Source organism: Dioscorea cayenensis, chromosome 5 (assembly GCF_009730915.1).
Source record: "Dioscorea cayenensis subsp. rotundata cultivar TDr96_F1 chromosome 5, TDr96_F1_v2_PseudoChromosome.rev07_lg8_w22 25.fasta, whole genome shotgun sequence".
NCBI lineage: Eukaryota > Viridiplantae > Streptophyta > Magnoliopsida > Dioscoreales > Dioscoreaceae > Dioscorea > Dioscorea cayenensis.
Window position 1 is genome coordinate 28,151,799 of NC_052475.1, and position 22,981 is coordinate 28,174,779.

A 22,981-nucleotide genomic window follows, 5' to 3' on the forward strand; every position below is an offset into this window, starting at 1 on the left:
AAAACTCCCAAATGGTCCTTGAATTATGAAATACTATTCTTAAAAAGGTCCTTTCAAATTATCCAATGGTCCCTAGATTATAACACAACATTTCAAAAAGATCCCTCCATCTTACCTTTTCAGTCCTTGGTTTCCATAAACATTTCATATCCATCCTTTTCATTTATTCTTTAACCCAAAAATCTTTTAAAAAAACTTTTTACACTTAGGTCCTTATTCTTTCCACTTGGGGTTTCTCAACAAGATTACTCCGTAGAAAAAAATCTTATCGCAACTAAAAGTAATACCCTCGAATATATTTTTCCAATGGTGATCCAAAGGTTCGGGGTATTACAAGAAGCTCCATCATACCCCTGCCCTCTCAATCTAGAAATAGATAAACCATAACGGGCAAACAATCCATCCAAAGTCGTCTTTTAATGAAGAGGTCAAGTATCGGCAACATGTTCAACAAAGAAGAAATCTTTTCAATTACTTGGCCTTGCTTGTTCACAAACCTCACAATCACAGCCATTTGCTCTTTTATTGATTTGTCATGAGACTCATCAAGAAGTATAGAGAAATGACTATCTCCAATCTCATCAATAATGACCCGTGTGGTCTCTTCTGCACAAGCCCTTACTAACTCCTTCTGTATTTGTGGAGAAGTCATTTGATTATTTCCAGGAGCATTTTCATTAATCACACGACCAACACTTTCAACTTCTGTCCCATACCAATTCAGCATCTCTAGAAAGTTACCCCTATTTGTGGAACTAGAAGATTCATCATGTCCACGAAAAGTAAGACCTTGCAACAGAAGAAATCTAACAACACGTAAAACAGCAGTGACACGAGCTCTATATGCAATCTCCATCTCTCTGTTATGAGAAGAGAATATGTGTGACACACTTTGTCTCTGATTTTTGAAATCCTCACAATGTCGCCTTGCATTGTTGTGGTTGCTATTAACTCCTCCAACATGCTCAGTGAAAACTTCCATGGCCTTCTTCCAATTGCTAAACCCTGTCTTTGTGAAGGCATCAATCCCAAGTTTATCTCCCCTTGATTGCTTAAAAAGATAACAATAGAAACAATAAGCTGCATCTTTCTCCACACTATATTCCAACCAATCAAATTTCTGAAACCACACTTCTTTAAAGCTTCTCAAATCTTTTCCTTGTTGTTTTCTAGGAAAATTGTGACCAACTGGTTGACATGGACCCATTAACAAATACTCTCTCCTTACTTGATCTCTTATTCCTATGTCGTACTCTTCAATTGGTTTTTGAAGCCCTGGGTCGGCGATAATATCACTCGGATCAAACTCAACACGGCTTTTCTTTTGTGGAACAGTACTTGCATCAGACGTTGAACTCATTCTTGCTTCAATGCTTTTTGGTATAGATTTAAAAAACCTCTCCATATCTATGAAATTGATCAAATTAAATATATAAATGAATTGAACTAAATCATAAATTCATAAATTGTTCAATCAAATATGTGTAACACTAAATTGGATAGTTTCTATTAATCATATTGGACTAGGTTTACACCGTAACTCATAATATTTAAAATAAAATTATAGTATAAATTTAAATTTGGAGAACAATAAGTTAGAATCCAATAAATAAAAATAAAAAAACATAATTACAAATTTACAATATATCATTATAAAATAATTTTTTTATCCATTATAACTTATACTAGTTATATAAATGTATATAATATTTAAATTAAAAAGGTCTTATTTAACAGAATTATGATGAGTGAGATAGTTAAAATTCAATAAACACAAAAAAAAAATTACATTTTATCATTATGGTTATAAATTATAGTTAAATAATTATAAATAGTATTTTAAATTAAAAAATTATTTTGAAGAAATATGATAAGTTTCATTATACGTTTAAATATATTATTTAAAATAAAAAGTATAAATTTAAATTTTTTGAGAAACAATAAATTAGAATTCAATAAATAAGATAAGAGGATAATTACAATTTATTATTATCTTAGTTATTACTCATACTAGTTATATAAATATAAATAATATTTTAAATTAAAAAAACTTATTTAATAGAATTATAGAATTATGATGAGTTTGTATGAATTTGATGATTATGTTAAGTGGATATAACAACATATGTTATTTAAATTAATGATTATATTTTAAATAAATTTTCTCAATTTATTTCGATAATTTTAAAAATTCTAATTTGTATTATTTTTAAAATTTAAGATCTTACTAATTAGAGATGAACTTTTATTTTAAAGCGATAACTTATATTTAAAAAAATTTTAAAAGATAAATTTTTTTTATTTATTAGTAAATCACAAATTTTGATTTTTAATATCACTCAAATCTATAAATTAAATTAATGATATCAATTTACATGATACATCTCTACATCTAACAATCAATAATATGATATCAAATTATCAATCCACATATTACATTAATCAATTTTAATTCATAAACATTTCAAATAATTTTGTAAAAATTATTTCATAAATGACAAAAAAATAAATAAATAAAGAAACAAATAAGAAGATTAAAAAAAAAATTCACCTGCCAAACAAAGAGATTAAAAAAGTTGAGAGAAAATAGATGCCGGATTATAACTTCAAAATCTCTAATCCCAGGTTCACAACACTTTGAAGAAGGATGAAATTGGATGAGAATTGATAACAAACACCAACAAAATCTGAATCCTCTCAAAAAATATATATATATAATATTTAATAACACTAGTACTATGTGCCAACGGATATCTCACAACTTTACAGCTGCAAAAACACGTTTCAAAATTTTATTGGTTGCAAAGTAACACGTTTCAAAATATTAGTGGCTATTTTAAATATGATTAGACCTGCTTCTATCCCAATTCCAAAGCATTTTTTGGCGAGCGACGCGCCGGCGGCTCAGCATTTTTGCTTCTTGATGCGTTGCTACAGCTTGCAGGTGGGTGGCAGTTTGGTTCGGGCGGATGACCGGATATTGGTGGGGGAAGTCCATGGTTAGAGCCTTAGAGTTAGAGGCTTAGATTTAGAGCTTTAGAGGAGGAGTTGAGGCCACCGGGAAAGGGGGGCGGCCTTGGCGGGGAAGGGGGGCGGAGGGCTTCTCCGACCACGGGGTCCACTGACCCTGCCGGCGACAGGGGGGGCGGCCGCCCCCCTGCCCCCCCTCTCCCTCCGCCCCTGCACCTAATAACTCAAATTTGGTAAAATGAATCAAGTTTGAAATATTTTTATTAATTGTGTGTTGTATTGCAACGATGAAACCGGATTAAGATCAAGTGGGATTTCATAGCTCTTCGTTGATCATGGTATATTTCTACCAGACAACCTTGAAAAATACTTCCAATCAATTAATCGTATACTTTAACCTATCTACTTTTAATGAATAGGTCGACGCACATAGCTATTTTTTTTTTAATTATTATATTTTTTAATAAATGAACATAGCTAGCTTGAAGAACTGAATTTAATTTTTTTTTATTCGGGTGAAAAGACATAACATGCTTGAATGACACTTGTATTCCAGATCAATCAAGTCAAGCAAACTTTAATTGACTTGGTTTTTATATTAGAGTTTTTTGTTTATAAAATTCTATATAGTGTCCACTAAAATATATATAAAAGACATATTCAAACAGAGAAAACAGGAAAATCAAAAAAAGAAGCTGAGAAGAAGGAAATTAGAATGGTATTTGTGGAAAAGAGAACGAACCAAAATAAATATAAGAGAAAAGGGAAGATGGAAAATAGAGGAGAATTCAGCATGAGTTGCCACTGGTGGATGCACCAATGCTTTTGGCGTCTGGTTTTTTTTCCCCTGTATTTCTCTTATTATTATTATTATTTAAAATAAATAAATTATAATATATTAAAAAAATAACCAGGACTATAAATACACAAAACTTATAAAAACAGAATAGAAAAAAATCGACGTTATTATTATTACTGTTGTTGTTGTTGTTGTCTTCATCGTCTAGTTATCTACGGATGGTTAGAGTGTTATTTTAGTTTTATATGTGTTGATTATATTTTTATGTGTTTTATTTGATATAAATTATGGTCTATTTTTTAAAATATAAATAATAAAAAAATACAAAAAGACAATGGAAATGAAAAAGAAAAGGCAAGATTTGTTATTTTATAAATATTTAAATATATTTATCTATGAAGACAAGTTCATTTTAATTGTTTTAAATTCAGAGTTTCATTGTCAAATTTATAGGGATGACTTTGACTCAGGACTTTTCCTTATCTAAATAAACAATGAAATTATTTTCCACATATTACATTGGTTCAATATTTGTGTAGATTTTTTGATTTTATGAAGAATATTTTTTCAAACACCAATTATTTGGTCTCATATGCTTAATCATTAAACATATATCTTGTCATTTACAAGTAAAAATAAACGACTTAAAAATATCCGAGCTCATTGTAAATATATACATGTAAATATATTAAAAATGCATCACATTCACTAACTCAACATTTTTTGCATTACCATAATATACTTATAATAAACAAAACTGTATAGAATGGATTGTAAAATCTCTATTTATCACACCAAATTTTAATTTTACATCAAACTCAATCCTTAAGATTATTTTTGACACTTCCAATATTCCAATACTTCTAAATATTAATATAAAAATATACAAACTTAAAATTAAAAATTTGATACATACTCGAAAAATAACTTTTTTACAACCGTAATTATAGAATTGTGATTTGCTCACATTTATATAAAAAAGCACATAGGTATGCATATACAATATAAAATTTAATAAATTATTTTAAATTTAACATTATAAATTAAAATAAATTGTAGAATAAAACTGTTAAATGTAAGTATTGAGATATTATAAAACTCAACTTTTTGTATGTATTTATCACTGACACCTGTTTTCTCCACATTTACTCTAAAAAAAAATTTGATGGAATTTATTTTTATAATTGTTATATATGCACTGTTAAAAGAGAATAAAAGTACATATATTTAATCATAATGCACATATATATATATTAAAAAATAAATAAAAAAGCGGGAGAAACGCGGGGGAAACGGAGTGGGTATTGGCCTAATATTGTGCGCTTGTATTATTATTATCCGTTTCTGTTTGTCGGAACGGAACGTGTTAGATAACTGTCGCACGGGGGGTTTGACTACGTCCGACGTGGCATTAAGTGGGCCCCATGGAATCGTTGACCAACTGAGCCTACCCGCTGCCCCGCTCACCCCTGTTCTCTATAGCCCACCTTTGCTTCCCTGGGCAACGGGCAGCTCCCAATTCTTCATCCTCTCGAGTGTAGAATACACACGTAAATTAGTGTACACGAGTCGGATTTGTACTGGATTAGTCGTGTTTTACGAGGAATGCAGTTGCCAATAGGACGGTGCCACGTAGGTGGTCTTGTTTAAGGTTGTTGTAACGAGAGGAAGGTTTATCGCTACGATTTTTCTTAGAGGGAGAAAAAAGAATGGGAGAAGAGAAAGGAGTGAAAAAAAATTCGTATCTAAAGGTAGAGAGGAAAAGGGGGAGGGATTTTGGGAAAAGGGGCGGCGAATCTACTATCTGATCGCTTTCTAATCTCGAATCCTTCGCTTTTTATCATTTCCGGGGCCCGATTCTGATCCTGATGGTGGTTTTGTTGAGGGGAATGGTGTGGATTTGAGTGTTTTTTTGGTTAATTTTTTTCTTTTCTCGAGTTGGAGTTGGAGTTGGAGTTTTGCTTTTGTTTTTTGATGTGTGGTTTCGCGAGGATTTTGGTGGATCTGTGGTGATTGGTGGAGTGAGGGAGGGTTTGAGCTGGAGGAGTTGTGGTCTTTGAGTGGGAGATCATGGCGGCTTGGTTTCTCTGGTTTTTGTTGGTTTTGCAGCCGTTCTCTAGCGTTTATGCTAATACGGAAGGTATTATTTATTTTTTTACTGCTTTTTTTGTTGTTGTTTTTCTGTGGTTTTAGCTTATTTTTTGGTTGTGTGTGTAAAATGATTGATAGAGAGTTTGTTTTTGGAATTATGGATGGGGATTTGGTTGACGTATGTCATGATGTGGTTGTTTTGGTGGTAAAGATGAAGTTTTGATCTTTAAATTCTTTGTTTGATGTTCACGAGAAGCAATGAATGATTTGTTTTTATTCATCTTAGTTGGATGAGATCGTTGACTCCATACTTCTTGTTTGGAGTACTTCCTGCAGAACTTAGGTCCCTAAATGGTTCTTTGACCCACGAATATGATTAAATGGGAGAATAGTTATGGAAATTAATGATCTGATGTTTATTTTTGGTTGATTGGTTGTTTCTGGAAGTCAAGGGCTATCTTGCTATATAGTCTGATTTTCTTGAATTAGAAATCTGTTAACCAAATATCTATATTTTCTTTGATGGAATCATGACCTTTTTGTTATAGTCCTAGTTTCTTAGTAGCCTAAAAGTGTTGATTTACAGACCTGGTTCTGGCCTCAAAAATATGAGCTTCCTTTTCTTTGGAATTTTTATTTTGGTTATGCGCCATTTCTGCAGCAAATCTAGTTATTGATTTCACGCTTGTTACTTATTGATAAGTCGCTTTGGTTAAGTAAAGCCGAGCCTTAAGCTCTCGATCATATGGCCCTCCTCACATGCCAACTAGGTTGGTTTCCATCATCAACATACTATTGTGGTGTATTTGTAACTGCTGGTTTGTACCCAATTGGCTTGTTTTCCAAATTGTTTGTTATTTTCCTGTGCTTCTATTGTTTTTGCGCAATAATTACCTAACAATCTGCTGCACTTCCTATGACTTATCATGTTCTTTCCGATATACACAGGTGATGCATTGCATAGTTTACGAACCAGCTTAAATGACCCTAACAATGTGCTGCAGAGCTGGGATCCTACCCTTGTCAATCCATGCACTTGGTTCCATGTTACATGTAATAATGACAATAGTGTTATTAGAGTGTAAGTGAATGCATATCTCTGTGTGCAGTGTACTATTATTTGACTTTCTTGGCATTGCATAATGTTATTGATAATTTGATATGAAATTTGCTTTACTTTCTTCTTCCTCAGTGATCTTGGAAACGCAGCACTCTCTGGTACATTAGTTCCTCAACTTGGTCAGCTGAAAAATTTGCAATACCTGTAAGTCAGTGATCTAGTGGTAATTCTAGTTTCTTGGGTTTCATTGTTTCAAATTATGATGTGGAGTCTCTGCTTATGGACTTATCTTTTTATCATTATGAAATGTAAGTAAAATCCTAGAAAAAGCTTAATTAGTAAATGGTTCTTAAAAATGCCACTTCAGTCTACTTTCATTGAATTATATGAAAGAAAGTAAATCTGAAATCAAAAAAATGGTTTGTTTTGGGAAGCATGGTAAACATTTTACTATATACGGTAATCAGCTTATGGATAAGCAGGCTCTTCAAATTTTAATATTATCTTGTTGCTTTATATTTATGCCAATAACCATTGATAGAACTTGTAATTTGCTGTGTACCGCTTTTTTTTTCCATTCTAGTAAATTAGTTGCAGAGTTAATAAAAGCTATTTATCTTGTGACAGTGAACTTTACAGCAACAATATAAGTGGAACTATTCCCAGCGACCTTGGAAATTTAACAAATCTGGTCAGTTTGGATCTCTACTTAAACAACTTCACTGGTGGAATCCCCGACACACTGGGAAAGCTCACAAAATTGCGATTCCTGTATGCATCCTTGCTTCCTTGTTTATATGTGTCAATCTTTCATATTTATAGTTTTGCCTTCTAGTACCAGTCCTGACTCCTGCCTGAGGATATTGTTCAGGTTGCAGGTATATTTGATGTTTTATATTCACAATTTTCAGTATATTTCTTACTTTAGAAGTAAGTCAATTAGGTGTCATTTTCTCTGGAGCATGAGCTCCTCACTTGGTTGTGCACTTGCTTGTGCACTTGCTTGTGCACTTGCTTGGTATATTTAGACGCATGTCATCCTGACATGTCTCGACTGTTTATGTGCTGGTTCTTCTGTTTCTATGAGCAATTGTATTCTTTTGGGGTCATCTGATGTGTTTGTTCCTGATCTCAATTATCACCTATTGTGTTTTTGTCAATTTCTAGAATTTTTTTTGGCATATGGCTAAATTTTTCTTTTTGAAATTTCTGTGGAAGGATAGTCGGCTCAACAACAATACTTTATCTGGTCAAATTCCTCAATCATTAACTGGTATCCAAGAACTCCAAGTTCTGTAAGTTAGTTTTCTTTCACCATTTTGCGTGTCTATTACATATATCTGGTATGTTACGATTTGGTCTTTGATGCATCATACTTAATCCATTTTAGGGATCTGTCAAACAACAATCTATCTGGACCAGTTCCATCCACTGGATCCTTCTCTCTTTTCACTCCTATCAGGTGTTCTGTATATGCATTGCTCAAATTTCTGTCACTTGGATTTGCATGTTAATGCTGATCATGTTACTCAACGCTGTAGTTTTCAGAACAACCCACTTTTATGTGGTCCTGGGACATCAAAACCTTGTCCGGGTGCTCCTCCATTCTCTCCTCCACCTCCATTTGTTCCACCTTCGCCGCCCTCATCTGCAGGTGATGTTTCTTGCAATTTTGCAACTTAACCCTACAGTTTAGGCAGCATTTGTGAGATTTTTTTTTTTTAATATTTGTGCCTAATAATTACACTATGAAATTGTGTATTGTTTTAAGTTTTCTTTTTCCCCAATCTCAAAATGAGAAAGAGTGTTCTGCAACCTTGTTATTTATAATGTCTTTACCTATGAAGTCATTGAAAGGATGATTGTAGTGTTTGCTGACTTCGTTTTGATTGCATAGAAGCTTTTAAATGTTATTGCCTTTTTCTTTGTGAAGTGCAATGGTATTTCTGGATTCTTCTGATCTCTGGTCTTATCCTCACATTTAGTTGGCTTGATGTGATTATAAGACGTAATGACAAATTTTGATTAGAAGCAAGTTGTTGCAATTTCTTCCACTGTACTTCGAGATGCATCCTTGAATCTGAATGTCTAGTGCTTCATAGTTTACTTCTGCAATTGGGTAGACATTTGGAATACTAATTTGGAAAGGGACTATATGCTTGCCGGTTCTCTTCTGACAGGAAGTAGTGCCTCTAGTACTGGAGCAATTGCTGGAGGAGTTGCTGCAGGTGCTGCTTTGCTGTTTGCTGCCCCTGCCATTGGATTTGCATGGTGGCGTCGTCGTAAACCGCAAGAATATTTCTATGATGTGCCTGGTTAGTGGCAACTTTATACATCACAGAATATATTCATAGGATAATGTTGTTGAATGTTCAAGTTTTCCTGCACAGCTGAAGAGGATCCAGAAGTTCATTTGGGCCAGCTTAAAAGATTTTCTCTGCGAGAACTACAAGTTGCAACTGATAGTTTCAGCAATAAGAATATTTTGGGCAGAGGTGGGTTTGGAAAGGTATACAAAGGACGACTTGCAGATGGTTCACTAGTGGCAGTAAAGAGACTCAAAGAAGAACGCACGCCTGGAGGGGAGCTTCAATTTCAGACAGAAGTTGAGATGATTAGTATGGCTGTACATCGGAATCTGCTTCGGCTCCGTGGATTTTGCATGACATCAACAGAAAGATTACTTGTTTATCCGTTTATGTCAAATGGAAGTGTTGCATCATGCTTAAGAGGTACATGACAGCCTATCATGATTGCCTTCCTGAATTTTGGCATATCCTGTTGGCTATGTAATCAAATATACGTCTAATGCCTAATGCTTCTATTTCACCCTGCTTTCTATGTTCAAGGCTCATCTAATTGTTTGCTTATTTGTAGAGAGAACACCATCTCAACCTCCTCTCGATTGGCCAACCAGGAGACGAATTGCACTTGGATCTGCAAGAGGGCTGTCCTACTTGCATGATCATTGTGATCCAAAGATCATACATCGTGATGTCAAAGCTGCAAATATTTTATTGGATGAAGAGTTTGAGGCAGTCGTGGGGGATTTTGGTTTGGCCAAACTAATGGATTACAAGGATACCCATGTGACAACTGCTGTACGTGGAACTATTGGACACATTGCTCCAGAGTACTTGTCAACAGGAAAATCTTCTGAAAAGACCGATGTCTTTGGGTATGGAATAATGCTCTTGGAGCTCATTACAGGACAAAGAGCATTTGATCTCGCCCGGCTTGCCAATGATGATGATGTCATGTTGCTCGACTGGGTAAGAACTCATCTCTTGTAATTGTTGCATCATGATTGACCAATAATTGGCTAAAGTTAGTTTATCGGTCTCATTTTCCCACTGCATTTGTACCTCTGTATTATCATTTGTTATGTTTTAGTGAACCGATGCTATTGAGCCAATAGTGGATATGATGATCCACTTGTCAGTTAGGGAGTATTATTGAAACTACTGATAGATCATGTTTGTAGCATCTAAGGGCTCTGAAAGTTGGAAAGCTAACTGTTCAATGTCAGCAGCTGCACAACTTATTACTACCAGGCGATTGCACAAATTTTTAAGACCTGGATAGCTTATCTTTGTTCTTGAATTTGATTTGCTATTTGGCTGAAATTTTGATCGCTAATCTTACTAGAATTTTAGGTTAACACTGTTTTCACGTCAGGCCTATTTTATATATAAATTGCAGTATAAGGGAAACCTAAAACTTTGATAAGTATACTAATACTTTGACAAATATGAATTGATTTTGACATAAGTAGCATATTTTTCAGGTGAAAGGGCTTTTGAAAGAGAAAAAGCTAGAGCAGTTGGTTGATCCAGATCTGCAGAACAGCTATGTGGAGGCAGAGGTGGAGTCACTCATCCAAGTTGCTCTTCTCTGCACACAGGGATCCCCTATGGACAGGCCCAAGATGTCAGAGGTGGTGAGAATGCTGGAAGGTGATGGCCTTGCAGAGAGATGGGAGGAATGGCAAAAGGTGGAAGTGGTGCAACAAGAGTTGGAGTTGGGTCATCCCAACTCTGAATGGATTCTTGATTCAACTGAGAACCTTCGCGCAGTTGAGCTATCTGGTCCGAGGTGACCTTGTTAGAAAGTTAGGAAAAAGGAAGATTAGTAACAACCTCATTTTGGCCTTCCCTGAATCTTTTATAATCTGATAGTGTATCTAAGTAACTCACATTTATGTATATGAACATCCGGTGTTTTTCTGTATCATCTGCAGCAATTTGTTGATGATACATTATATTCTCCTTTTGTTTATTCTCTAATGAGCTTGTGGTGTAGCAGCTCTTCTCTTGCCAGGGCTAAATTATGAGGATTGGACAAGACAAGATATTCTGAAGAAAAGAGTTGATTTCAAGTACTAACTGACAAGGTTGCTCATATCTTATAATCAGTTGTCCCATGTATTCTTTTAGTTAATTAATAATCAGTTTTGCAGAGAAGCTGTAGTTTTTTGTTAGAAGACCATGATGAACACTTGGTTGAGGTAAAAGTGGCAAAGAGGTAATTTAGTCAGCGGCGTTGTATTATTATCTTATGGCAGATAATCAGGGTGGATAATGAAAATGGCTGCCTTGTCATTTTCATACAAACCTTTGCCTCTAAGACATGCTGACAGTTGTAATGCTATTGTTTCCAGGACTTAGGTGATGTGTGCATTTTACTAGCTTGAGAATTATATGTGATGATGATATTTATATGATCGTGTATTATGCACAAATATTTTCAAAAGTTAAAAAGGACATGATTTGCTGCTATTTTTTTTTTTTTTTTTCATTTTCTTTCATCACAGGTACTTGCAAGAGTGATGGTATATTGATCAAGAATGAAGCCATACCTCATAAATGAAGTGTTGAAGGGGGAGCAGCTACATCATGAGTCCTTGTTTCAGCAAAAGCTGGTGAGTGAAAGCAGCATTCCACCATGATTGATTTTTCTGCATTCCTTATAAAACAATCTGTTGGTTAGCTTTTACAACCACATCACATGCCATCCTTACATGTCTCTACTAATTTTGTCTGTGGACACAATAGGGCCCTCAACACACGTATGTTCTTTTTTCTCAATGGGTCCCATATGATGTGGACAATACATGTATTGCAGGTCATGTAAAGTTAGGTCAAATTCAGTTTAAGCTCCTCCTCCTTCACATGAGCCCACAAGCACATGTGGCTCACTTTTTTAATTGGCCTCTGAATTGCATGTGAATATGCACATGGAAGTGAAATAGCACTTTATGATCTGAAGGAAATGTCTTAAATCTGGAAACCATGCTCTTATTTTCTTTAGGTTTAGCCTTGTATAGTCCTTCCCATTTTGCAATTCTATAGGCCTTTTTAAAGCAAATGTAGTCCGTTGTTCTAGGGTTTTAGTCAAAAAAGGTTTTACTTTTGGCCTCATACCTAATCCCCTCTGCCAATTAGTCCACTTTTCTTTCAGAGGATTGAGAGACCCACAAGTTCTTTGTTCAGTAGGTTGATCTTCCTTTCTGTTTCTTGGAGACTGAGGGAAACTGCTGCTTTTTTAGTATTTCTTGATTAAGTGTTATGAAAACCTCATCCTCTGCCAAGAAATCAATTTGTTTCTCACCATAAACAGCTGTTCTTTGCACATTTAGTTATATTAGCTATTGTTTGTAGCTTCACTAAGGTACTGGGAATTACTAGACCTAGAAAAGCAGATGGGAAATTCACTGCTCATAATGTGTTTTTTCTTGCCCCTGAATCTGTGTTTCTCTGTTTGAGATGCTGTCTTTCTTGATTATGTATTTTATCAACTATCTTTTCTCGAGAGAATAAATGTTAAGCATTAGATACATAATTACATACATGGATTTCGTCGAGAAATTGCCATTTTGGTCAATTTTATACTTTTTATATCACAGCAGGTCCAGATCATGTAGACAAGCTATTTCAGTTTTTTACGTGATTTTTCCATTTTTTGTTTTTTAAAAGAAAGGTTTTGTTGAGTACACATGTTGCCCAACTTGTTTCACTTGTTTGAGTATTCATCAGATATGTAATGCGATCATGCATTTCTGTGTTTTTTTTTTTCTTTCTTTGTGGTTTTGATATATATATATATATATATATATTATGCATTGCTGTTTTTATTTGAGGGGGGCCCACAAAAATTTCATTCTAAATCTTTTAATTATTGAAAATCAAATTTAAAATTTCTTGAATCCGTTCATTATTTCATGTTGAAAACATTAACAGTTATGCTTTTAAACTTTAATTATTCGCTAGTTGACCTCCAAAATCTGTCGGTCAAAGTTATACTTGTTACCATCATTTGAACAACCTGGTGAAGGCCCTATTTAATACTTTCTTTTTAGTAATCGTTTTCACATTTATGATAATTTTTTTCATTAAAACTGTGTAATAATGAAAATATTTGAATTTAATTTTGGAAAAAAAAAAAAGAAAAACTTGAAATAAGCCATAACTCACAAAAACGTCCCAAAATATTTAATGGGCATGCTTTGCCCCTTGCTTTTATTAGCTGAAAAAAATCATAGTGAGGAAAAATCCCATCAAATCCGGTTATGCTAAAGGCCAATTCATTCCCTCATTACTCCTCCGAATGAAAGTTGGTAAGCAGCCGATGCTTAAATTGCCCCACATTAAATAAAGATGGTGGAAGGTTTGCCTACGTATACACTCGCAAATTTAAAATTTACACATATCATTTATACGAGTCAAATTAAATGTTAATTAACTTTCAATGGATGGAAAACATATTTAATGTTGTTGTTTATATATGCACTTTTAACATAACTTTTTCCAAATTTTTTATATGAATTATTTATTTTTCCATCTTCAAATTACTCCATTATTATATTTCTCCTAACTTTCTGTTCCACCGCCACTGGAGTAATATTTGGTTTCTTGTTGTACCTCCCTTTCTTCTTTCATGTAGTTTATATAGATATGATTTATTATTTTTTTTTTAAACTGTTATACAAAATTTAAATAAAGCAAAATATAAATTCTGAAATACTAATTCTAATTGGTTTTGGCTTGTGGTTCTCACCCCTCACTAGTTGTATAATTCTCTTTCCCTTTTTTTTTAATTGTCATATTTTAACACTTTTTAACGTCTTTTTTTTTATTTGTTATATTAGAATTTTTGTGTAATATTAAATAATGAAATCATAATTAATTAAATAATAATTTTTATATATATAAAATATAGATAATTAATTATTTATAATTAATTTTTTTAATCAGTGTAAATTTACTAAAGTTGACAATATATATAAATTATTTAGTATAATGATTAAAATAGAATTACAGTTATGCTCCAACTACAAAAATAAAATAAAAGAAAAGGTGAAAATGAGAAAGCAATCACTGAAGGCTAGGCTGAGGCCAACAAGCCAGCAGGGCCCATCCCACGCCTCATGTGCTCCTCTCCCCTCTGTATCCCTCTTTGCTCCCCCCAAATTCCACACCTTCTCCCTCTCTCACCCGTCCCTTTCCAGTCTGTACCTCTTCTTCTTCTTCCCCCATTCCCCATTTCTCTAGTGAGTAGTGACAGAAAAGAGAGAGTGTGTGTGAGTGTGTGAGTGTGTGAGTGACACACTAACACTAATAACACTAATAACAAGAACTAGAGAGATAAACCAGACCCAATGCCTCCACTCCTCCATTGACAAACAGAAACAGAAACAGAGAAAGAGAAAGTCAGAAAACCAAACCCAAACCTAAGCTCATGATGTCTCTTTCTCTCCTCTCTCTTCTCCTACTACTCCTTCTCTCCATCTCCTCCTCCTCCTCCCAACCCGCCGACGAGCTCCGTTCCCTTCTCGAGTTCAAGAAGGGCATCCACTCCGACCCTTCTGGACTCCTCTCCTCCTGGACCGCACCTGCCTCCCCATCCGCCGCCGCTGGCTCCACCCCTGGCTCCTGCCCCGCCGCCTTCCACGGCGTCTCCTGCTCCCCCTCCGGCTCTGTCCTCTCCATCTCCCTCCCCTCCCTCAACCTCTCTGGCGAACTCCACTTCGCCACTCTCCTCCCACTCCGCTCCCTCTTCTCCCTCTCCCTCCCCTCCAACTCCCTCTCTGGTCGCCTGCCTCCTTCCCTCTTCTCCCTTCCATCTCTCCAACACCTCGATCTCTCATCCAACCTCTTCTACGGTCCCATCCCTTCCCGCCTTTCTCAACTTGCCTCTCTCTCCCACCTCAACCTCTCCCACAACAACCTCTCTGGCGGCTTCCCCTCCTCCCTCCGCAACCTTCCCCAACTCCAAACTCTCGATCTCCGATCCAATAGCCTCTCGGGTGACATCAGCGTTCTTATCTCCGAGCTCCGCTCCGCCCGGCATTTGGATCTGAGTAACAATCGCTTCTCCGGCAGCCTCGACGTCGATTCCCGGAATCTTTCAGGGCTTGTTGATGGGGTTAATTATGTGAACATCAGTGGGAATGAGCTCAATGGCGGTTTCTTTTCCAAGGATTCCATGAAATTGTTTCGGAATCTGGAGGTTTTGGATTTAGGGTTTAATAAGCTCAACGGAGAGTTGCCGGAGATGGATTCGTTGCCAAAGTTGAGGGTTTTGAGGGCTGGGAACAATCAGCTGTTTGGATCCCTGCCGGAGGGGCTGTTTGAGACTGGTGTGCCACTGGAGGAGCTTGATCTCAGTGGGAATGGGTTCACTGGTAACTTCTGGACTGCCTTTCATGGTTTTATACTCAAATGTCTACTTGGATTTTGACTGGAATTTATGTGGGAAAAATCTAACTTGACGATTACAAGCAAAATCTCTGCCTTTTTTTTTTTTATAATTAAATTGGTGTCAGTTGTAGACTTTTTGTTCATGAATAGATCATAGATTTAGTTTATTCTCAAAGATGACAGTGGTGTGTGCGTGGGAATGATGATGTTGTATGTCAGTGCTGACTCTCCTGTCTTTTGCTTGATATGCTTTAAAGAGAAAAAGGAGTTTCAGACTGAATTAGATAATGGTATTGGTTTGGATTTCTGTTGTTAAGCATGATGTATGTATTCACTTAATGAAGACCTATTGTTTGATTAGCAATAAGGATGTTGATGTCTCACATATACATTTTCTTAATTTATTGCTTGAGCTTTGGCTTATCTGCAAGTGTTTGTCGTATTTCTTTCCACGATGACGTCAATATCTTGTCGCGTTAAGTCCTATCCCTAGCCAATCCTTGATCTTTTTTCATCGCTTTGCAGGTTTTATTGCCAATATCAACTCTACAAGTTTGAAGATTTTAAATCTCTCTTCAAACTCCTTATCTGGTTCTTTGCCGGCCAAGTTTGGGAGCTGCACACTAGTGGACTTGAGTAATAATATGCTGTCTGGTGACCTAAATGTTATGAAGAGTTGGGAAAATGAGTTGGAGGTTATTGACTTGAGTTCTAATGCACTATCAGGGAGCTTTCCGAATGATATGCCTCAGTTTGAATCTCTAACAGCCATCAAGATGCGAAATAATTCTTTAGTTGGCTCACTTCCTACTATATTAGGAAGCTACCCTAAACTATCAGTAGTTGATTTTAGTTTGAATAAGCTCACGGGATCTATTTTGCCGAGCTTTTTCACATTGAAATCTCTGACCCATTTGAATTTATCAGGAAACTACTTTACTGAAACTCTTCCTCTGCAAAGGCTGCATTCAGCTGAATTGGAAGCTCTGTCATTGTCAAGTCAACTTGAGATTCTTGATTTATCTGATAACTCGTTATCTGGCATATTGCCACCAGAAGTTGGTAACTTTAAAAGACTTAAGTTTCTCAATCTTGGAAAGAATGCCTTGTCTGGAGGACTGCCTGTTGAAATAAATAAGCTTACTGGGTTGGAATACCTTGATCTATCCAACAATCATTTCAATGGTGAGATACCTAATGTGGTGCTTCCAAGCCTAAAGGTACTTAATATGTCCTTAAACAATCTACAAGGCCCTGTTCCTGAGAACTTGAGGAGGTTTCCTAGTACCTCATTTCGTCCTGGAAATGTTTTGCTAGTCTTTGCAGATGGTACTACTGGAGGAGATGACAACTCTGGACTTCCAGAAGGAGGGGCTCAGCATCATGGTGTGAAACTCCGTGTTCGCATAGCGTTGATATTTGGTTCTATTGGTATTGTTCTGTTGATTATCTTTGTGTTTATGGCATTCTTTATGACAAGGACTGAGGTTTGTGGACGAAAAGGATTTAGGGTCCAAATACCCGGAAGAGAAGTAAATCTTGGGAGATTCAATCGCCCAAACATGTTCAAGTCGTCAAAAGATGATGCTGCACCAGTTTCTATGAGCTTTTCGAATGACCATTTGTTAACTTCAGCTTCTAGATCAATGTCTGCACAGAAAGAGTTGTTAACTGAGACTGTTGAATATGGTTTTTCTGATTCAAGGGATGGTTGTTCAGAACCTGTGAAGCTTGACTCACAAGAACTTGGTCCTTCAACTACTGAAAGGAGTTCTTTCCCAGGTGTGATGATGCCTTCTCCTCATTTTGTTGATCCAAGGATGTCTGAGCAACCTGTGATGCTGGAAGTTTATTCACCAGATCGATTGGCTGGAGAACTGTTTTTCTTGGATGGTTCTTCCATATTTACTGCTGAGGAATTGTCTCGTGCCCCTGCTGAAGTTCTTGGCAGAAGTAGTCATGGGACCTCATATAAAGCAACATTGGATAGTGGTCAGTTGTTGAGTGTGAAGTGGTTGCGAGTTGGCCTGTTCAAACATAAGAAAGAGTTTGCGAAGGAAGCTAGGAAGATCGGGGCCATTAGGCATCCAAACATCATCTCCTGGAGAGCCTATTATTGGGGTCCTAGGGAGCAAGAACGCTTGATTATAGCTGATTTCATCTATGGAGATAGTTTGGCACTTTATCTTCATGGTAAGGCTTTGTTATTAAGTTTTTAATTTGCTCTAATTTACTACAGTTTCTGGATAAGTTACATGTTATATGGTCTTCCTTTTGCGTTAGAATGCTGCTTCTGTGGTATCTAGAGCTAGCATTTGATGTTTTAATTTCTGCAAAGGTGAATTATGAAATTAGGATGCTCATAAATAGGAAGCTTAACTTATTCCATTGGAATAGTTTAAATGGCATTCATACAAAATAAATTAATACCATTTTTCAACACCATGTGTGATGCTACAAAAACCCAGTCAACAAGGAAAATCTTAATTTTATCCTTTCCTACATTGAGGACAAAATTGTTTGTCTGGATGATGATGATAATATCCTTTGCAGAATCAACACCTAGAAGATACTCGATGCTTTCTGTCAGGCAAAGGCTAAAGATTGCAATTGACGTCGCCCGATGTTTGTATTACCTTCATTTTGAGAGGAACTTACCTCATGGTAATCTGAAGCCAACAAATATACTCCTGACTGGGCCCGAGCTAACTGCACGGCTGATGGATTATGGTCTACATCGTCTCATGACACCAAGTGGCACAGCTGAGCAGATACTTAATCTAGGGGCACTTGGGTACAGAGCACCAGAGTTAGCAACAACAAACAAACCTTTGCCATCATTTAAAGCCGATGTATATGCATTTGGGGTGATACTCATGGAGATGTTGACCCGAAGAAGTGCTGGTGATATTATTTCTGGCCAGTCAAGCGCTGTAGACCTTACAGATTGGGTTCGAATGTGTGTCACAGAAGGACGGGGAACAGATTGCTATGATAGAGACATTGCTGGCTTGGAGGAAGCACCAAGAGTAATGGATGAACTGCTGGCAGTTTCTCTCAAGTGTATCCTTCCTGTAAATGAGAGGCCTAACATCAAAACAGTCTTTGAAGATCTCTGCTCCATAACCATGTGAAATTTTTTTGTACATGTGATTGGAATCATAATTTCTCAATATTTTTTCTTCTTTTGTGTTGTCAAGCCTTTCTTAAATTTCAATTAAGGCTTGTTTTTACATTTAGTGTAAGAGATTGATCCATTGATTGATTGATATCATTTGTGATTGTGTTTTGTTCTGAGAAGAATGTAGCTCTTCTAACTATTTCTATTTTGGCTGTTAGATCGTTAGTTGCATTTTAATTTTATGATACATGTTATAATAATTTTGTACTTGCATCAGAATCCTCTGATACAGGCTGTAAGTGTTTCGTAATTGCTTAAGAATGAAGAACACTTTGTTTTGAATTCAAGCATTAATTGTGAGTATTGTTTTTGGGTTTAATATAAAATTGAGTTGTTTGGTAACAATAGGATCCGTGGCGCAATGGTAGCGCGTCTGACTCCAGATCAGAAGGTTGCGTGTTCGATTCACGTCGGGTTCATTTTTCCAGAAGTTTCAAACTTTCAATTATGAAAAAACCTCAAATTGAAGGAGACTTGAGAGTTGAGACCTATCTTCTTTAAAATTCCAATTGTAAAAGATTCACCAACTCGAGATAGATGTTCTTTTTTTTTTTTAGCCACTCCAATTAAAGATCATCTTAAGATTTCAGTTTTAAAGACACAAAACCCTCAAGTCTCAACTTTAATCATACTAACTGTTGGTATTTTAAAAATCCAAATAAAAAGACTAATTAAACCACTAAATGTTTACTCAAATAGTTTGTTTATCATTGCACAATAATCTGACTGATGATTTGAGTATAAAACAAAAAAATTTTGCCATCGAGTTTCCAACTGTCAGAAAGCCAGTTTAAACCATATACAGACATACATTAATTCAATTAATGAGGGAAAAATAATCTCAGAATAAACCATCGCAACAAAATCTGAGCATAGTGAAGAAAATATCAACTTTACTCTATTGCTTCCTTTCCTTTCCTGTTTGCTTACAATTATATACAAAGATTACAGATGAATATTTCCTAGACAAGCTGACAAGCTGAACTTGATCCCTGTCAATGAATATGCACCAATGCGCAAGAAAACACCTTCTAGAATCTAGACACAATACATCAGACTGATTCATCGTCATCAGTATCAAGCTCAAGGCCTTCTGCTGCGAGAAGCTGACTAATGACCTTCTTCTTGTCTTCCTCGGCCTTTCTCCTCATGATATCTCTTTTCTTGAGAATGAGTGTGTGCCTTTTGAGGGTCGTGTTGAAGTTTTCCAAGGAAGCCTTCCTCTCCTTGGCCAATATCCTCCTCTCTTCATCAGGATCCATCTATGTGTATATATATACACAACACACATAAATGAGTTCCTCCAAAACCAATCAAATCATTCTCTAGAGTGGTGTTTTAATCCAATAGCAACAATGATGAGTTTGATGTGTCAAATGCAGTTGAAATTTATAATATTGCAGTGATTTAAAAAAACTGTTAATAAAGTTTAATAAGAAGAGTTTGAGTTGGCGGTATATTTGCCATGGATAACTATGAATAGAGAGGAAGAATGAAGCAAGTTCCTGCCTGATGGTAGTTGTTGACTACTTGTACACAAAACAACATTTTTATATTTAGATGGATATTAAGTGCTCTTGGAGTGGCCATGGTTTATGGCACACAAGCAGATAAGCCCTACACAATACAAAGATTGGTGAGATCTGAAGTCGCTGAGGCACAACTAGAAGCAAAAAAATTACCTTTGAACGAGACAGGCGTCGTACACGTAGATTCATCTCACGCTGCTGTTGCTCTGCCCAAGCTGCAATAGCCATGTCACCCCGTTGATCAAAAGCTTTTCGTTTCTTCATCAGCCATTCCATCCATGCCTGAGATGCCTGATAAAGAGACAAGACAATTTCAGCCAATCAGTATAGGTAAGAGACATCCATGTCTTTGGCCATAGAGGTATTGTGATAATATTTGCATCAGTGTTGTATTTTACATTTCTGAACCACAATTGAGTTTTGCATCAATTGTCATATGGGACTATTAAACTCATGTCCAGGGTGAATTTGCAATATATTAAAATTGTGCAGGTAAATCAACAGACTTATGATGATTAAGACAATAACCTTCAGGTAAAGAGATAAATCATAGAGTCCATTGCATTACATATAACATAAAAGTACCTTCAATGGATTGACACGGTGATCTTTATCATATTGTCGCCTCTTCTCCTCATCCAAAAGAAGCTCATAAGCAGCTTGAATTTTAATAAATCGAACTTCAGCTGTCTCCCCTTCCTCAAGGGTTCCTCTACCATCATATACTTCAAATCAAATAATTAAAATCAAATCAGTACAAATTCCATAAATGTTAAGCCAGATTTTACACTCAAGTACTAGGATATATCAGCACTTCAACTTCCATTGAGAAGATAATTTGTAACAAGCATAACCACTCCAGGGAAAATTGGGCCTTAAAACAATGGAAAACAGCCAATGAACCACATGCTCATAGCTGCATGAGGGAATCTACTCTATTTGTGTAGATAGCCCAAGTCATCAAGGTGTTCAATTATTTGAAGTTACAATAACAGCTTTGCTGTTAAATGGTGAAAAATAAACACAAGAGCTCAAGTAGGAATTCCGAGAAAAAACACAATGATAAAAAGGAATATCTATATATAGCAAGTGGCAAAACAGCTATCCTTTCAGCAGCTTCAGCACATGCAATGTTGGACCAACATAGGATGAAGAGATGAAAAAGTAACCATTACACACTCATTACATGAGCACCTTATGATGCACGACCATAATTATGAGGAAAAAAAGAAGAAGAAAGAAACATTACCATCTGGATGATAGAACTTAGCCAATCTCCTATAAGCAGCCTTTATTTTCTCCTCATCTGCATCTCTTTCTAGCTCTGTGGTACCATAGACCAACCTCAGAAATGCCAAGAGACAATTTTTTTGAGCATGCTTCTACCTTAGAAAATACAGAAAATTTGATATGAAAAGACATAAAAAGGGAATAAATTGAGCACTGTACTCCTCATCCGCGCTCCAGCTCTGTGAAACAATAAGAATATTTGAAAAATAATGAAAGCAATAAATCAAAACCCATGAAACAACCAAAACCGAAAATTAGAACAAGAAATGCCAATCAAATGCAGACAAATTCAAAATGACCAAATTTTGAACCAAAAATCTGTCATTAAACTCAACCAAATGAAACAAAAAGATTATTTAAGTGATAATTACTATTTACCGCCCAGAGTTTCAAATGGGAATCCTTCATATCTCTGTTTGGAGACAAAGATTCGCATGCACAGTAAGAATAACCCCAAAAGATAAAAACTTAAACATCAAAAGATATCAAATACAATAGCAAATGCAGATCATTTACAAATTACATTTCTTGTAGTTCCATAAGAAAGCCAAAAAAAAAGGAGGAACTTTTAATCCAATTCCTGAATATTCCATGAAATATATAGAAAAAAAAAAACATCTAATAAAGTGATTACCAAGGGTTTCATAGGGAGACCTCTCCGAATCCCACTTGGCAACCCTGGTGAGAGTCCTCCGGGGACCTCCCCTGGACGCCGGCGCAGTCCTCGGGAGATCATCAACAAAGAAAGGGTGTGCAGTGGCGTACGGTGACCTTCGCGGCCGGACAACAGACCGACCGGCGAAAGCAAGGCTTGAACGGGCCTGGGAGCGGCGGCAACCGATGAAAGACGAGATCACAGAACTTGGCCTGCATAAAGCCCGCAGATTGCTCATTCTGAGACCCAGAGAAGGGTTCGAATTAGGGTTAGGGTTTCACGGATGTAATGGAAAGGAGGAGAGGAAGAGGAGGTGGAGCTCGAAGCTCGCCCACGCCAACACCAGAGATTCTGGGACACGTGTCACACTAGAGTTTGTGTATCTCGCCAGATGCTGTTTGAGAGAAAGTAGCTGGTTTCTTTTTCTATGAAGCCCTTCAATTGCCGATTATTTAACTGAAGTTGTATATTTCTATTACAAACAAAAATAGGAGTGTGTGTATATCTATAGTATAAAAGTTTAAAACCACCAGTTACACATGAACTTAAATATACTAGGCACACTCTTACTGTGCATTTTTTACAATTTTAAGAGGGTTTTAAAAAAATATTGTATGTAAAATATAATTAAAAAATAATACAATTAATCATAACTATTATTGTATATTTCGGATTTTAAAAGTTTTTTTTTTTACATTTATTGTATA

The 22,981-nt window shown here is 36.0% G+C and overlaps 4 protein-coding genes and 1 non-coding gene across 5 annotated transcripts; 3 read left to right on the forward strand and 2 right to left on the reverse strand.

The window, feature by feature from the left end:
* Positions 1 to 361: 361 nt before the first annotated feature.
* Positions 362 to 1,360, reverse strand: LOC120260212 (zinc finger MYM-type protein 1-like). Its single transcript, XM_039267653.1, has one exon. It carries the CDS (start codon positions 1,358 to 1,360, stop codon positions 362 to 364), a length of 999 nt encoding a protein of 332 aa, XP_039123587.1.
* Positions 1,361 to 5,839: 4,479 nt separating this feature from the next.
* LOC120261184 (LRR receptor kinase BAK1-like) lies at positions 5,840 to 11,305 on the forward strand. Its single transcript, XM_039268955.1, has 11 exons — positions 5,840 to 5,909; positions 6,809 to 6,941; positions 7,053 to 7,124; positions 7,548 to 7,691; positions 8,144 to 8,215; positions 8,311 to 8,382; positions 8,462 to 8,574; positions 9,101 to 9,235; positions 9,311 to 9,652; positions 9,798 to 10,192; positions 10,708 to 11,305. Exons 1-11 carry the CDS (start codon positions 5,840 to 5,842, stop codon positions 11,017 to 11,019), a joined length of 1,860 nt encoding a protein of 619 aa, XP_039124889.1. The 3' UTR covers positions 11,020 to 11,305.
* Positions 11,306 to 14,340: 3,035 nt separating this feature from the next.
* On the forward strand, positions 14,341 to 18,852 carry LOC120261182 (probable inactive receptor kinase At5g10020). Its single transcript, XM_039268954.1, has 3 exons — positions 14,341 to 15,603; positions 16,145 to 17,812; positions 18,173 to 18,852. Exons 1-3 carry the CDS (start codon positions 14,658 to 14,660, stop codon positions 18,751 to 18,753), a joined length of 3,195 nt encoding a protein of 1,064 aa, XP_039124888.1. The 5' UTR covers positions 14,341 to 14,657; the 3' UTR covers positions 18,754 to 18,852.
* A 295-nt stretch (positions 18,853 to 19,147) lies between these two features.
* Positions 19,148 to 19,219, forward strand: TRNAW-CCA. The gene has a single exon. It is a non-coding gene; the product is annotated as a tRNA-Trp (tRNA).
* Positions 19,220 to 19,673: 454 nt separating this feature from the next.
* LOC120260318 (dnaJ homolog subfamily C member 8) lies at positions 19,674 to 22,732 on the reverse strand. Its single transcript, XM_039267748.1, has 5 exons — positions 22,254 to 22,732; positions 21,579 to 21,653; positions 20,915 to 21,054; positions 20,483 to 20,620; positions 19,674 to 20,062 (listed from the first exon to the last, which is right to left on the reverse strand). Exons 1-5 carry the CDS (start codon positions 22,510 to 22,512, stop codon positions 19,853 to 19,855), a joined length of 822 nt encoding a protein of 273 aa, XP_039123682.1. The 5' UTR covers positions 22,513 to 22,732; the 3' UTR covers positions 19,674 to 19,852.
* Between the last annotated feature and the right edge of the window lie 249 nt (positions 22,733 to 22,981).